General features: G+C 37.3%; 1 protein-coding gene across 5 annotated transcripts; it reads right to left on the bottom strand.

Moving 5' to 3' along the window:
- Positions 1–2773: 2773 nt before the first annotated feature.
- On the bottom strand, positions 2774–12995 carry LOC131316179 (protein FAR-RED ELONGATED HYPOCOTYL 3-like). Of its 5 annotated transcripts, none has more exons than XR_009197028.1 (2): positions 2978–4502; positions 2774–2884 (listed from the first exon to the last, which is right to left on the bottom strand). XR_009197028.1 is itself a non-coding variant. In XM_058345462.1 (2 exons), the coding sequence occupies exons 1-2, from the start codon at positions 12474–12476 to the stop codon at positions 2879–2881; spliced, it is 489 nt and encodes a 162-aa protein (XP_058201445.1). In that variant the 5' UTR covers positions 12477–12992; the 3' UTR covers positions 2831–2878. The 5 variants fall into 5 exon arrangements, 2 of the variants coding, with proteins under 2 accessions (XP_058201445.1, XP_058201444.1); XM_058345462.1 differs by lacking the exon at positions 2978–4502 and adding an exon at positions 11994–12992 and having other exon boundaries at positions 2831–2884; XR_009197027.1 differs by lacking the exons at positions 2774–2884; positions 2978–4502 and adding exons at positions 8180–8239; positions 11572–12995.
- Between the last annotated feature and the right edge of the window lie 679 nt (positions 12996–13674).

Genomic DNA, 13674 nt, shown 5'->3' with positions numbered 1-13674 from the left:
AGTGTGCATGACACGAACTAATTAAAAATGTGATTTTTAATGACACATGTAACTTAGAATTACATTTTAGAAAATAAATGAATGGTTCTTAGACGTTCATTCTCTATAAAAGGAACATTCCTCAGTTTACGTGGTGTGTTGAATAAAGCTTGTATTCCTTTCTAGAGGTGTTTGGAAGGAACGAAACAAAGGGTAAAAAGACCACACACACACACCAAAAAGAGAGAGGAGGAGAATGGGAGCCGGAATGCTGGTTTCACTAATGGTCGGCATTGCAATATGCCTTGCTCCGGTGACATATGCAGATGAGGGGATTGGTACATTTTACACGCCCCCTTATGTTAATAAGTGCTTGATTTATAATTTTTAGCATGTATGTTGGTAGATATTATATTCTTGAATAGTGAAGTTGAGTTACGAAATCTCTCAATCAACACTCTATAGTCTAACAAATGTGCCTTTCAAGCCTCCGAACCCCTTATTCTAAGTTCTTAAAATTTTTAATTTTTTGTTTTTCAAAAATTGAGAGAGAGAGAGAGAGAGAGAGAGAGAGAGAGAGTTTTACCCGGGGAGTGAGGAAGTGGGTTGAGACCAAATTAGGGAGTGACAATTTGTAAAAGTCATGGATTGGTGTTTTTCTTTGATGGCAAAAAGTTATATATATATATATATATATATATATATATATATATATATATATATATATATAGAGTTCTTTTCAGGTCCGGACGCCTTACGGTCTGGACCGTCCGGACCTCGCATTTCCCGATCGAATTTTGATGATCCGAGCCGCTCAAAGTGATCAGAATGTGATTTTAAGGGTACCCGCGAGAAATCAGCAAAAAAAATGATCGGGAAGGGTTTGATCCGAACAGTTTTTAATTGAACGGTTCAGTAAAAAACTGCTCGGATCAAGCCCTTCCCGATCATTTTTTTTGCTGATTTCTCCCGCGTACCCTTAAAATCACGTTCTGAACACATTGAACGGCTCGGATCATCGCAGATCGATCGGAAAAGGGAAAATTCGGACCATAAGAAAATCCGGGTGAGTGAACCTGAAAATTAGTGTGTGTCTATATATATATAATTCTTTCCATAAAATATTAAATTTTTGCATGTGCCCATGAAAAAAAACTTGGGCTCTTCTAGCCAAAACCACATGCCACCTTCCCTCTCCACCATTCATGATCAAGACAAGACCTTACATAGCAATTGCACATGCCTCTCAATCAGAGCATTACACTCCCTCACACCCCACCATCATTTCTTGGTTAAAAATCACTTCCTTCATAGCCTATATATCTTTCTCCTCCACCTTAGACACTTGTCTAGCATGCAAAATATCACCTTCTTCCTCACTCTTTTCCTTGATGGGACCTTACCCTGACCTATACAATTGAAAATTTGCAGAGAAAACCCATGCCTACACTTCTCTAAAAGTACATCATTTCAATCACATGCTTCTTACGACCAAAGCCAATACTTGGCATTCATAAGCCATGCAAAAGCCTTCTTCTCCGAGTAAAGCTACAGTTCCCGACCAGGGAATCTCGATTGGAATCCCGACGCCTTGCCGGGCCCACTCTGGCCACCGGACGGCTGATCCGAGCCGTCCAAAAATTCTAAAAAAAAAATCCGAGTGGGCCTAAGCGAGAATCAACGGCATCCGACGTGTTTAGGTGGCCGATCCGAGCACTCCATTTTGTGTATATATATGTATATATACACAAAAAATGGATTGCATTTGGTTGGAAACCTAAGGTCAGGATAAGAAACGTCTTCATATGACCAAGCACTTGGAAGGTCAAGGCTGAGAATCTGTAGATGGTTGCCTTGGTTCCACTTTTCTTTAATTTTCCATTGTAATATTGAATCATACAGGTGCTGCAAAGTGGAATTGGTGTCTTTTTTAGATAAAAAGTTTTGGGTTTTTAGCAGGATTATAGGTTCAGCACATTCGAAATCATCGTTTTAATATCTTCTCAATATTCCTGTTTTTTTCCATAAGATTAACTGAAAAGGTAACAGAAATAAAATTAAATGAAACGGTTGGTGAATTTCCAAGCATTGCACTAATACAAGGGAAGAAAAAAAGGAAAATAGGAGAAATACATCTAGCACATAATATGGCCAAAACAAGAGTAAGTTCCCAAAAAAAAAAAAAAAAGCTATCCTCCACCAAATTCCAATTGTATGAATAAGCAAATCACTATACGTATTTCACAAAAATATAGCAAGCAGAACACGACATCACAATACTAGAGATACATCCCAACGAGGTTGGCACCTATCCTAGCGCCAAGGAGCACAAAAGGTTGATAAGTAATCAACCAAAGCAAAAATAGCAAAACAGAACCCCACACCATAGAACCAAACTTAGTTCCATGACACAGATTAAGGTGATATCGTCCAAAAATTAGAAAAAGAAAAGACATGATCTGATGTTTAGCCACCAAATGTAACAAAAGGATCCAATGGAGCCCAGGTCTAACATGATTTCCCCCAGAAAAATGCTTAGCCCTCCAAATACTGGGAGTTGGTAAGCAAGAAAATTTGATTTTTGCAGCAACCTTTGAGTAACCTTCACAGCCACTACATACTATGAATGGAACCTCCACAATCAGCAAAACGCTATGCTCCCACCATCATCACATGTTGCAAGTATCGAAAAAGTTTCCAAAAATAAGACATGAAGTTACGCTTTTGCGAAATAAAAAAATTTGTGCATACAAATATTTCGCAACATAATTAAAATTTGTGCATACAAATATTTCGCAACATAATTAGCTAAAGAATCAAGAAGGTTAAGCAAATATTGAATTACCATATTCTCATTAAGTCATCTATTGGTCACTATCAGAATATTGTGTTTCCGCTTCTAAGCCTGTGGAAGCGAATTGACAATTAGTAAAAAATAAGAATATGTATGTCAAGTAAATAAGAACATTTAACACAAGGAAAATTATAATTCACTTACCTTTGTGAGTTTTACTCATCGGATTTGAAGGACAAGTTCTCTTATCATGTCCTAACTTATTGCATAAGTGACACTTTCTTTTCTTCTTGTTTAATACCAACTCAATACCACTTTTCAATCTTCCGGAGTGTATAATAGCATCTTTTTTCTTCACATCTTTTTTCCTACCCTTGGGTTTGTGAGATGTTCGAATCCGAAAGCAATACTTGAGAAGGCTCAGTAGAATGTAAATCATCTTTTTCATGACAAACATTGATTGGAGGCACATACGAAGTAACTTTTAGGAGCTTCTTGGATAGATCATTCATAGCTTCGATGTAAATTGTGTATGCCTCATTTGATGGGGCGTCCAAACAAGCCAATTTAGTAGATTCTTGACACATATGGCCAAGCCTTAATGCCTCGGATTCTTCTTTGCCATCATCATGTACCAATCCTTCGGAATCAATTATTCTGAATTTGTTAGCTTTTTGCCTCCATCGTGGAAGAATAAAATGGTCCGGTATTGCATCAATGTCTAGCCGACAAACACTTTCAAAATGTGCGTACACAATATATCAACAAACTCAAAATTTTGGCATTCACACACACCCTCATATGTTTGCAAATCCAATGTCACTGCGAACTTTTGAACTTCATGATCTTTTGACTTCACTATGAAAGATTGAATTCCATTGGTATTTCTCATTCCCACCTCTTCAACTTTGTAATTGAAGACTCCACTCATTTCACCCTTGAACTTGTTGAAGACATTTCTAATAAAAACTTTTGCCGCATGCTTCAACAAAAATTCATTGTCATTCACCATCCGAAACTTATGTTCGGACTCAAAATCTTTATCATTTTCTCTTTTCACAATCCTCTTCAAGGCTTGGTCATACTTGACTACAAACTCTTTAAGATTTGTCGTCGAAGTAACAAAATCATCATAAAATGAATTGACACCCTCACTATGTCCAGTAGTATTCATACCGGCAAAGAATGTGCCACGATTATAAATGGGTACCCATGACTCACGAATATCATACAATTGTTGAAGCCATTCATTGCTCTCTAACCTAATTTTCTCTATCAATTCCATCCATTTTTTTTTTCAAAATCCTTTTTCCTATATGTTGTCCAAATACATTTTTTCACGTCCTTCTTGAATTTTGATTTCTTGAAGTACACTTGTGACAACTTTTCAACAAATTTCTTCTTGATATGCCAAATACAGAGTCAATGACGAGTGTTAGGGAAGCCTTGGGCAATTGCTCCCTTCATTGCCAAATCGTGGTCAATAATGATAGAAGTTGGAGGACGTCTTCCCATAGCTTCAAGCCATGTCTCAAACAACCATACAAACGTCACCTCTGTCTCATCTTGTAAAAGTGCACATCCAAACTGTATCGACTGGATGTGGTGGTTAACTCCCGTAAATGGTGCGAAAGGCATATCATATTTGTTTGTTTGATAGGTTGTGTCAAATGTAACTACATCACGAAAGTAATGGTACGCCATGCGAGATCGCGAGTCCACCCAAAAAAAATTCATTGCCCTCCCATTTTCACAACCTTGGGTATTACTCGATAGTCGATACTTACCCCGTTTTCACAACCTTGGGTATTAACTCGTTGTTCCTTATGTTGTCTTAAGCCTTTATGCTTCACTCATACAATCATTGCCCCTATTTTGGTTTGTTTTGCTTATTTAGTGTCTAATTCCAAAACAATAGTTAATGCTGTCACAACTGACCCACAAGTGTGTTGCTTTTATGGATGTGTATACCTATGAGGAATTTGAGTCTGCTGAACAACTAGGTATGAGGTGACAACGATGGGATCTGTGTAACTGTGCTTTCACCATAACATTGGTTATTGGTAGAGAGTCAACAATACACTTTTCCTCCAATGGTCTTGATACTGATTGAATCTAGAAAAGGAGTATGTTGGAAATCATAATGAAAGAATTATTCTCATTCATTGTAATTTCAACTTTGTTCTATGTTACTACTTGTAAAATGTGTAGCAACAACCTTTCAAGGGTGCCTTGCACGTTACATAAGGCTCACACATAGGGCTCATGAAGTCTAGAGATTCAAGAGCCTCAGAACTACTAGCTCTCATGTGGAGCCAGTATTCAGTTGTTGTCCATGTGATATGTGAACTATTGAACGCAATGGCTCTATTTCCTCTGGAAACCTATCATCTTTATTGGTATAGCAAGCCGTCCAATTTTTCCCCCTCTTCCTGTGAGCAGAAGTCCCCGTGCATTTGTGTAGGCCTTCTCAAAATATTATACCTCATTCCCCTTCGACCTCTTAAGAAATTCTCTCATTTATAGCTGCTATGAACACCTTGTTTGAAATCTGTAACCTCTATAAAAAAAAAAAAAACCATTTTTGAACCTGAGAGGACCAAACATTGTTGCAGCCCCAGAGCTGCTGTGTTAGATATACATTATGTATTATCTTTGAGAAATATCTGTCATGGTCACTCAGTGGGCTGAATGTTGAGTTAAGCTACTTCTATTGGTATCTAGTTGCCTTTCACTTTCGTTTCTTGAAATCATGTTCTCTTCGAATTGTGCGAGATTTTTTTTGGTTTTGAAATTTCGAAACCTGAAATCCAATGAAGGGATTTCCTCAGCAATAAACGGTATAACTCTAAAACGTATGTTATTAACCCCTAAAGTAAACTTTTAGGAATAACATGGTTGTACAATCCCTAATTTATTGCATAAAAATTGTAGAATTAGGCCTAACAATGACTATTAGTTTAGGACCCGCAATCTCACATTCCCAATAATGTTTTGAGATAAATGTGAGATTGCTATTTCTATGAATGTGAATTCTTAGGGGGTTTTCACTTTAGTTTTTTTTTTTACCTTAGTTTCTAGGCATTCGGAACCGAAGGAATTTTATATTGCATTCAAGGTTTTGAACTACCATGAAATAACTGAACCAATCGCCAAGCCAACCACCAAAAACGAAAATTTCATAAATTTAAATGTCATAACTACTAAGCAACAGTAAATAAATGTACAGAACAGGAATTCCGCTGTAATATGTGGTTTCTGATGCAGGTGTCCAGCTAGGATTCCCTTACGTTTAGGGCAATTTTTTTTTCTTTTTTTCTTTTTCTCTTCAACCCGTTGTCGATCCATCATCAAACTTGATGCCCTACGTTGGGTTCAAGTAATCCAAAAGTGGAATGGGCTGTAAATGGGCAGAATGGCAAGGAAGATGGAGAGAGAGAGAGAAAGACTTACTGTGAGTGACAACAGAGGGTGGAGAGCACGCCGAAGATGAGCGAGGGTGGAGAGCACGATGGAGGGCGGCTGGAGGAGATCGCACAGGTTCGGAGGTCGCGACCGACATGGAGAGCGAAAGGGAAAGATCATATAGGAGGAGAAAAGGGAAATGTTTGATTAATGTCTGGGTTTTCAACCTATAGCTCCTTTTAGAAAGGAGCTATAATACTTAGCTCCTTTTAGAAATGAGCTATAATACTTAAAACACGCCTTCACAAAAGGCGTTATAAATCTGACGTGGACTCTTTGCCACGTAGGAGTTGGCCTAAACCCTATAACGCCTTTTCAAAAGGAGCGATGGCTTATTTTTACAAAACATTTGGAAAGATGGGTATTCTTTCAATTTGATTACAAATTTTGGACATTTCGGCCAAAAACTCTTGCTGATGGTAGTACCAGTGCCGGCCGCCGGAAATTCAATATCCACGTTGGAGTTAGGGGCTGGCACGACTCCAATGTCAATCTGGCTTTCCCCAATTTCAGCCATTATAGATCTCGACTTTTGTGAAGCAAGATTTTTTCTTTTCATTTTTAGGTTTAAGTATTGTTTGTTGTGATTTTGTTGCTCACATTGGTTTGTGGAGATATGGAACTGAAGCTTATTGTGTTTCCGCCTGGTGTTTGATATAAGTCCTCAAAGAAAATGTATTGAATTTGGAATAAAAATGTGGAATGACATAGTATTTCTTTTGTTTTACATGTGTGTTCAGGATAAATTATGAGCCAAATTTTCTTCTTTTGACAAAATATTTGATTTTATGTTTGCCTGCAGGTTCTTAAGACTTACCTTTCCTCTGAAGTTTCAAATGAAACAAATCTTTTCAATTAAATTGGAGTAGCAAAATTGATTGCATTTGGCTGGAAACCTAAGGTCAAGATAAGAAAAGTCTTCATATGACCAAGCACTTAGAAGGTCAAGGCTGAGAATCTGTAGATGGTTGCCTTGGTTCCACTTTTCTTTAATTTTCCATTGTAATATTGAATCATACAGGTGCTGCAAAGTGGAATTGGTGTCTTTCTTAGATAAAAAGTTTTGGGTTTTTAGCAGGATTATAGGTTCAGCACATTCGAAATCATCATTTTAATATCTTCTCAATATTCCTGTTTTTTTCCATAAGATTAAATGAAAAGGTAATAGAAATAAAATTAAATGAAACAGTTGGTGAATTTCCAAGCATTGCACTAATACAAGGGAAGAAAAAATGAAAATAAGAGAAATACATCTAGCACATAATATGGCCAAAACAAGAGTAAGGTCCCAAAAAAAGAAACAAAAAGATATCTTCCACCAAATTCCAATTGTATCAATAAGCAAATCACTATATGTATTTCTCAAAAATATAGCAAGCAGAACACGACATCACAATACTAGAGATACATCCCAACGAGGTTGACACCTATCCTAGCGCCAATCATATGCCAATGAGCAAAAAAGATTGATAAGTATTCAACCAAAGCAAAAATAGCAAAACAGAACCCCACACCATAGAACCAAATTTAGTTCTATGACACAGATTAAGGTTCTATCGTCCAAAAATTAGAAAAAGAAAGGACATGATCTGATGTTCAGCCACCAAATGTAACAAAAGGATCCAATGGAGCCCAGGTCTAACATGATTTCCCCTAGAAAAATGCTTAGCCCTCAAAATACTGGGAGTTGGTAAGCAAGAAAATTTGATTTTTGCAGCAACCTTTGAGTAACCTTCACAGCCACTACATACTATGAATGGAACCTCCACAATCAGCAAAACGCTATGCTCCCACCATCATCACATGTTGCAAGTATCGAAAAAGTTCCCAAAAATAAGACACAAAGTTACGCTTTCGCGATTATAAAAAAATTTGTGCATGCAAATATTTCGCAACATAATTAGCTAAAGCATCAAGAAGGTTAAGCAAATATTGAATTACCATCTTCTCATTAAGTCATCTCTTGGTCACTAACAGAATATTGTGTTTCCGCTTCTAAGCCTGGAAGCGAATTGACAATTAGTAAAAAATAAGAATATGTATGTCAAGTAAATAAGAACATTTAATACAAGGAAAATTATAATTCACTTACCTTTGTGAGTTTTACTCATCGGATTTGAAGGACAAGTTCTCTTATCATGTCCTAACTTATTGCATAAGTGACACTTTCTTTTCTTCTTGTTTAATACTAACTCAATACCGCTTTTCAATCTTCCGGAGTATGTAATAGCATCCTTTTTCTTCACATCTTTTTTCCTACCCTTGGGTTTGTGAGATGTTCGGATCCGAAAGCAATACTTGAGAAGGCTCGGTAGAATGTAAATCATCTTTTCCATGACAAACATTGATTGGAGGCACATAAGAAGTAACTTTTAGGAGCTTCTTGGATAGATCATTCATAGCTTCGATGTAAATTGTGTATGCCTCATTTGATGGGGCGTCCAAACAAGCCAATTTAGTAGATTCTTGCCACATATGGCCAAGCCTTAATGCCTCGGATTCTTCTTTGCCATCATCATGTACCAATCCTTCGGAATCAATTATTCTGAATTTGTTAGCTCTTTGCCTCCATCGTGGAAGAATAAAATGGTCCGGTATTGCATCAATGTCTAGCCGACAAACACTTTCAAAATGTGCATACACAATATACCAACAAACTCAAAATTTTGGCATTCACACACACCCTCATATGTTTGCAAATCCAATGTCATTGCGAACTTTTTAACTTCATGATCTTTTGACTTCACTATGAAAGATTGAATTCCATTGGTATTTCTCATTCCCACCTCTTTAACTTTGTAATTGAAGACTCCACTTGTCACACCCCAAAATGGTAAGTGACCGGCCGTGAACCATGAGACTAATCCATGGAACACGCAGCCTAAAAAGAAAATAAATTAAATGCCAAAGCTTTGAATCACTGAGTAAATTTTATTCAAAACAGTATCAGCCAAAAAGGTTCAGACAAAAGCATGGGGCACAAACATCCCACGAACCAAATAATACCAAGTGATCCACCAATAATAAAAAGAATTCAATAACTGACAAATGTTTTAAATGCGGAAGCGATTATTAAAATAAAAGGATGAGACACCCTAAGGAGGTCAACAAAAGAAAATCCCCAATATGCCATCAGAGTCCTCTCCTAACTCCCCAACTTGCTTGAAAAAGAAGTTGGAATAAATCCGTCAGCTAACGAGCTCAGTGAATGGCAAAGCATGTATATTGGAATAAAGTTCTAAAACAGGGATCAAAATAATTTACCATGTCAATATAAATTTGGCATACAGGTGAACAAAACCTCTAACAACAATGGGGAATCACAACCAAAATCAATAGTACCAAATGCCAGTGAATAAATGTCTCAAAATTGGATCCAATATCGAATCTTAGAGTCACCATGAGTAGGCAGCTCGTGGAACTTTTCCCTAAGAACGATCTGGTTAGTAACAACCGTTGAGCATTAGGGTCACCGGCCTAATCTGGTCTCTTCCCTAATGGCCAGAGTCACCCGCACATAGAGGATTAATGTTCCTGGACTTCCAAAATATGTTCCCATAGATATCCACAAAGTTCTCACCAAAAGATTATTCGAACAACAAATGGTTTCACCGATACCGCATGCCAATTTAATATAATCAAATATAAACAATACGTATTTCCAATTTCAATAGTAAATTTTCCAAAACTACAATTAAGGGGCACGGGGAAGTTCGAAAGTACATAACATGCTTAACTACTCACCTGGGTCCAAAAATAGTGCAACTCGAACACGCTAAAAGATGCTAACCTGAACCATAGAACAATACGAAATGACTAACTTATTCAGATATACACTGAGTAGATACAGAATACCAATTCCTATTAAAATAAACCTAACCTAATCCTAATTACTACCACCAGTAACCACCAAAAATCCACCCACGAACTCCAAGAGCAAAACCATGATACCATCTGTTTCTCTTCTAAAAAATCAGTTTGTCTACACCTAAACTATATACACCTCACGAACGCACAACATTAAATCAAAACCTGAGACCATTTTATTCCTTCTTCCACTGTTATTATTAAATCCACAGTCCCACACTTGGGCCAATACTCCACGCCTCTTAATCCCATACCCAAACTCCACCGCTCCATAAGTCAATCTGATTAACAGAAAACGAGTGATACCAAAAGAATGAAACTTAATTAATTAATCTCTCAGCAATCCATTGTTCGATGCCTTCCAAAAGTCCAACTCTACCCCAGCCCATGAACTACGAAGGATGGGAAAAGAACAAGAATAAAGGGGAAAAAGAAACGCTTACCCAATCGATCACCAATCAGCCGAACCCAAAAGTGCTTAGCTCTTTTACTCAGTTCCCTCGACTTCTTCTCTCAAATTTTTTATCTCAGATGTTCTCTCCGAATAAAAACCCTAGTACTCCGTGAAAATATCTCCTAACTTCCTAAAACTGCCCACTACTCCCTATATTATAGCTAATTAGTTAATTAAAATAAGATAGAACGTAACACAGTTTATAAAATTACCATCCGGTACCACTAGTTTACTTAAAATCAATCTCATATTCCAAAGATTACAAAAGTGTCAATAATACCCATAGCGCGCGCAAAATAATTAATTAGAACCCAACCATAACACACATATAATAAATGGCGACAAAATTAATTAAATAAATAAAAATGCCAGGTCGTAACACCACTCATTTCACCCTTGAACTTGTTGAAGACGTTTCTAGTAAAAACTTTTGTCGCATGCTTCAACAAAAATTCATTGTCATTCACCATCCGAAACTTATGTTCGGACTCAAAATCTTTATCATTTTCCCTTTTCACAATCCTCTTCCAGGCTCGGTCATACTTGACTACAAACTCTTTAAGATTTGTCGTCGAAGTAACAAAATCATCATAAAATGAATTGACACCCTCACTATGTCCAGTAGTATTCATATCGGCAAAGAAAGTGCCACGATTATAAATGGTTACCCATGACTCACGAATATCATACAATTGTTGAAGTCATTCACTGCTCTCTAACCCATTTTTCTCCATCAATTCCATCCATTTTTTTTTTCAAAATCCTCTTTCCTATATGTTGTCCAAATACATTTTTTCACCTCCTTCTTGAATTTTGATTTCTTGAAGTACACTTGTGACAACTTTTCAACAAATTTCTTCTTGATATGCCAAATGCAGAGACAATGACGAGTGTTAGGGAAGACTTGGGCAATTGCTCCCTTCATTGCCAAATTGTGGTCTATAATGATAGAAGTTGGAGGACGTCTTCCCATAGCTTCAAGCCATGTCTCAAACAACCATACAAACGTCACCTCTGTCTCATCTTGTAAAAGTGCACATCCAAACTGTATCGATTGCATGTGGTGGTTAACTCCTGTAAATGGTGCGAAAGGCATATCATATTTGTTTGTTCGATAGGTTGTGTCAAATGTAACTACATCACGAAAGTAATGGTACGCCATGCGAGATCGCGAGTCCACCCAAAAAAAATTCATTGCCTCCCATTTTCATCGCATTGAATTGCATAAAAAAATTGTGGATTCTATGCTTGCCTTTTCCTAGAGTAGATGAGGATGGATTGTGCATCCCCGCCATCTAGCTCTCTATGCCTCACATTCCTCAAGTGATTATAGCAGTCTCTATTATCAAAACCAATGTGTTTGCCACCAAAAATAGAAGTAACTTTAGAAACTACCAAATTTTCTCTATGAAAAACTTCGGTCAAATCGTTAACTGCTTTGGGCATGTGTCGATTTGACTTCATTCTCATCCTCTTAGATGGAGTCACTAATGGGTGATTGTGAGCATCGCTGAAAACCGTTACTTTCCATTTGCTACTCCATTTGTCATATTTAATTTGCAAACGAGCCTTGCATCCACATCTAACAGTTGAACAACTGCTAGCTCTTTTTTTCGGTATGACTTTCTCATCCTCCTCTGTCTCATTATTTTCCACCAGGACCTCCATGACACCATTGTTCTCAATCTTTGCAACATATTTTTCTTCTTTTGCGCAAACAAATAGCATACCAATCACTTCATTGGATCGATTTTGTCCTTTGCATGAAGTTTGAGTACGAATCCAAAAACCATTTTGTCTACCATAATCTTCATAATACTTTTGTACTTCTTTAATTGTCTCAAAAGACATCCCGCTTAATGGTGCTTCTAACCCTTTATCTACTTCGAAATCATCTAAGTCAAAAGGTTCTTCCATTGAGCACACACTGCCAATAAAGTATTGCTTTCAATGTTATCCTAATATACTACACCATGTGCTAAAAAACTAAATTATTGCTTTCAAGGTAACCCTAATAAAGTACACCATATGCCAATGAACTACATTATTACTTATCTGCAATGATAGGAACAAAAATAAACAAAGCTCCTTTATCCATCATTGAATTTTTTTTTTACATCAAAGACATCCTCAAGGATGACAAGAACAAGGAACAACATAAATGTGAGTACAGAGTTAAACCAGAAATCGGTAAACTAGCATATATTTTCATTATGAGGCCCAAGTTAGAAATGAAAAAAATTATACACCAAATTGTCAACAAGTAGTGTGCTTTCAGAAACCAACACAACGTCACATATAATTAACCTAGCTAGCGGGCCTAAAAGCCCTTCTTTCTAAGCTAATAAGAAATTTATTCTTAGCTCATTCTCACGGTAGGAAAAAGCAAAAAAGGAAGAAGAGCCTTACTTGCCTTCCAGCCCACCCTGTCTTCCTCTTCACGATTCGAACCAGTATCTTTCAAGAAAAAACTTATCGGCCACCGTATCCTCAAACAAAAATTTATGGGCACCGTATCCTATTTGAAACAAGAAATCACCAAGAATTAAGGCTTGGATTAGGGATTTTCAGAGAGAGAGAGAGAGAGAGAGAGAGAGAGAGAGAGAGAGAGAGAGAGAGAAAGAGAGTTGCCGAAAATCTAGAGCAACCGGAGAGGGCTCTGAACAGTGAGGATTGAAATTTTGGTTATGATAGGTCATGATTAACTTCGGTGGGACCTTTACCTCTTACTATGGTCATAGGTGAGTCAACTAGGTAAATAACTTAGATGTACTCACTTAGGACCCCGGTGCAGGATAACCAAGAGGGAAGTTAATCATGGGACGGTCATGGTTGGAGTTATTGGGAGGACCATTCTCAAAGGAGGAGAATCTTAGATATCACTTAAAGAAACCAAAAACATAAAAGGCTACTTGTTATTGTGATTTTATTAAATGTTGTTCTTTGATGTGTATATTGATGTGCAATGTAGGGGCTAGTGGGATAGAGATTATCTACTGAGTGCCAAAACTCATTTTAGTGCCGTTTGGTTAGCGTTTCATGCCAGGTGCACAGGATCTTGGAAGTGAGCAGTACTTCCCGGAGGAGAATCAAATTGTGGAGACTAAGTAAGTCT

This window comes from Rhododendron vialii, chromosome 2a (genome assembly GCF_030253575.1).
Source record: "Rhododendron vialii isolate Sample 1 chromosome 2a, ASM3025357v1".
NCBI classification, from domain to species: domain Eukaryota; kingdom Viridiplantae; phylum Streptophyta; class Magnoliopsida; order Ericales; family Ericaceae; genus Rhododendron; species Rhododendron vialii.
Note: the sequence above shows the minus strand (reverse complement) of the source record. Positions and strands in the feature narration are given on the sequence as shown.

Coding starts and splice junctions, on each gene's coding strand:
- LOC131316179 (XM_058345462.1), bottom strand. CDS start 12,476: ATGGAAGAACCTTTTGACTTAGATGATTTCGAAGTAGATAAAGGGTTA.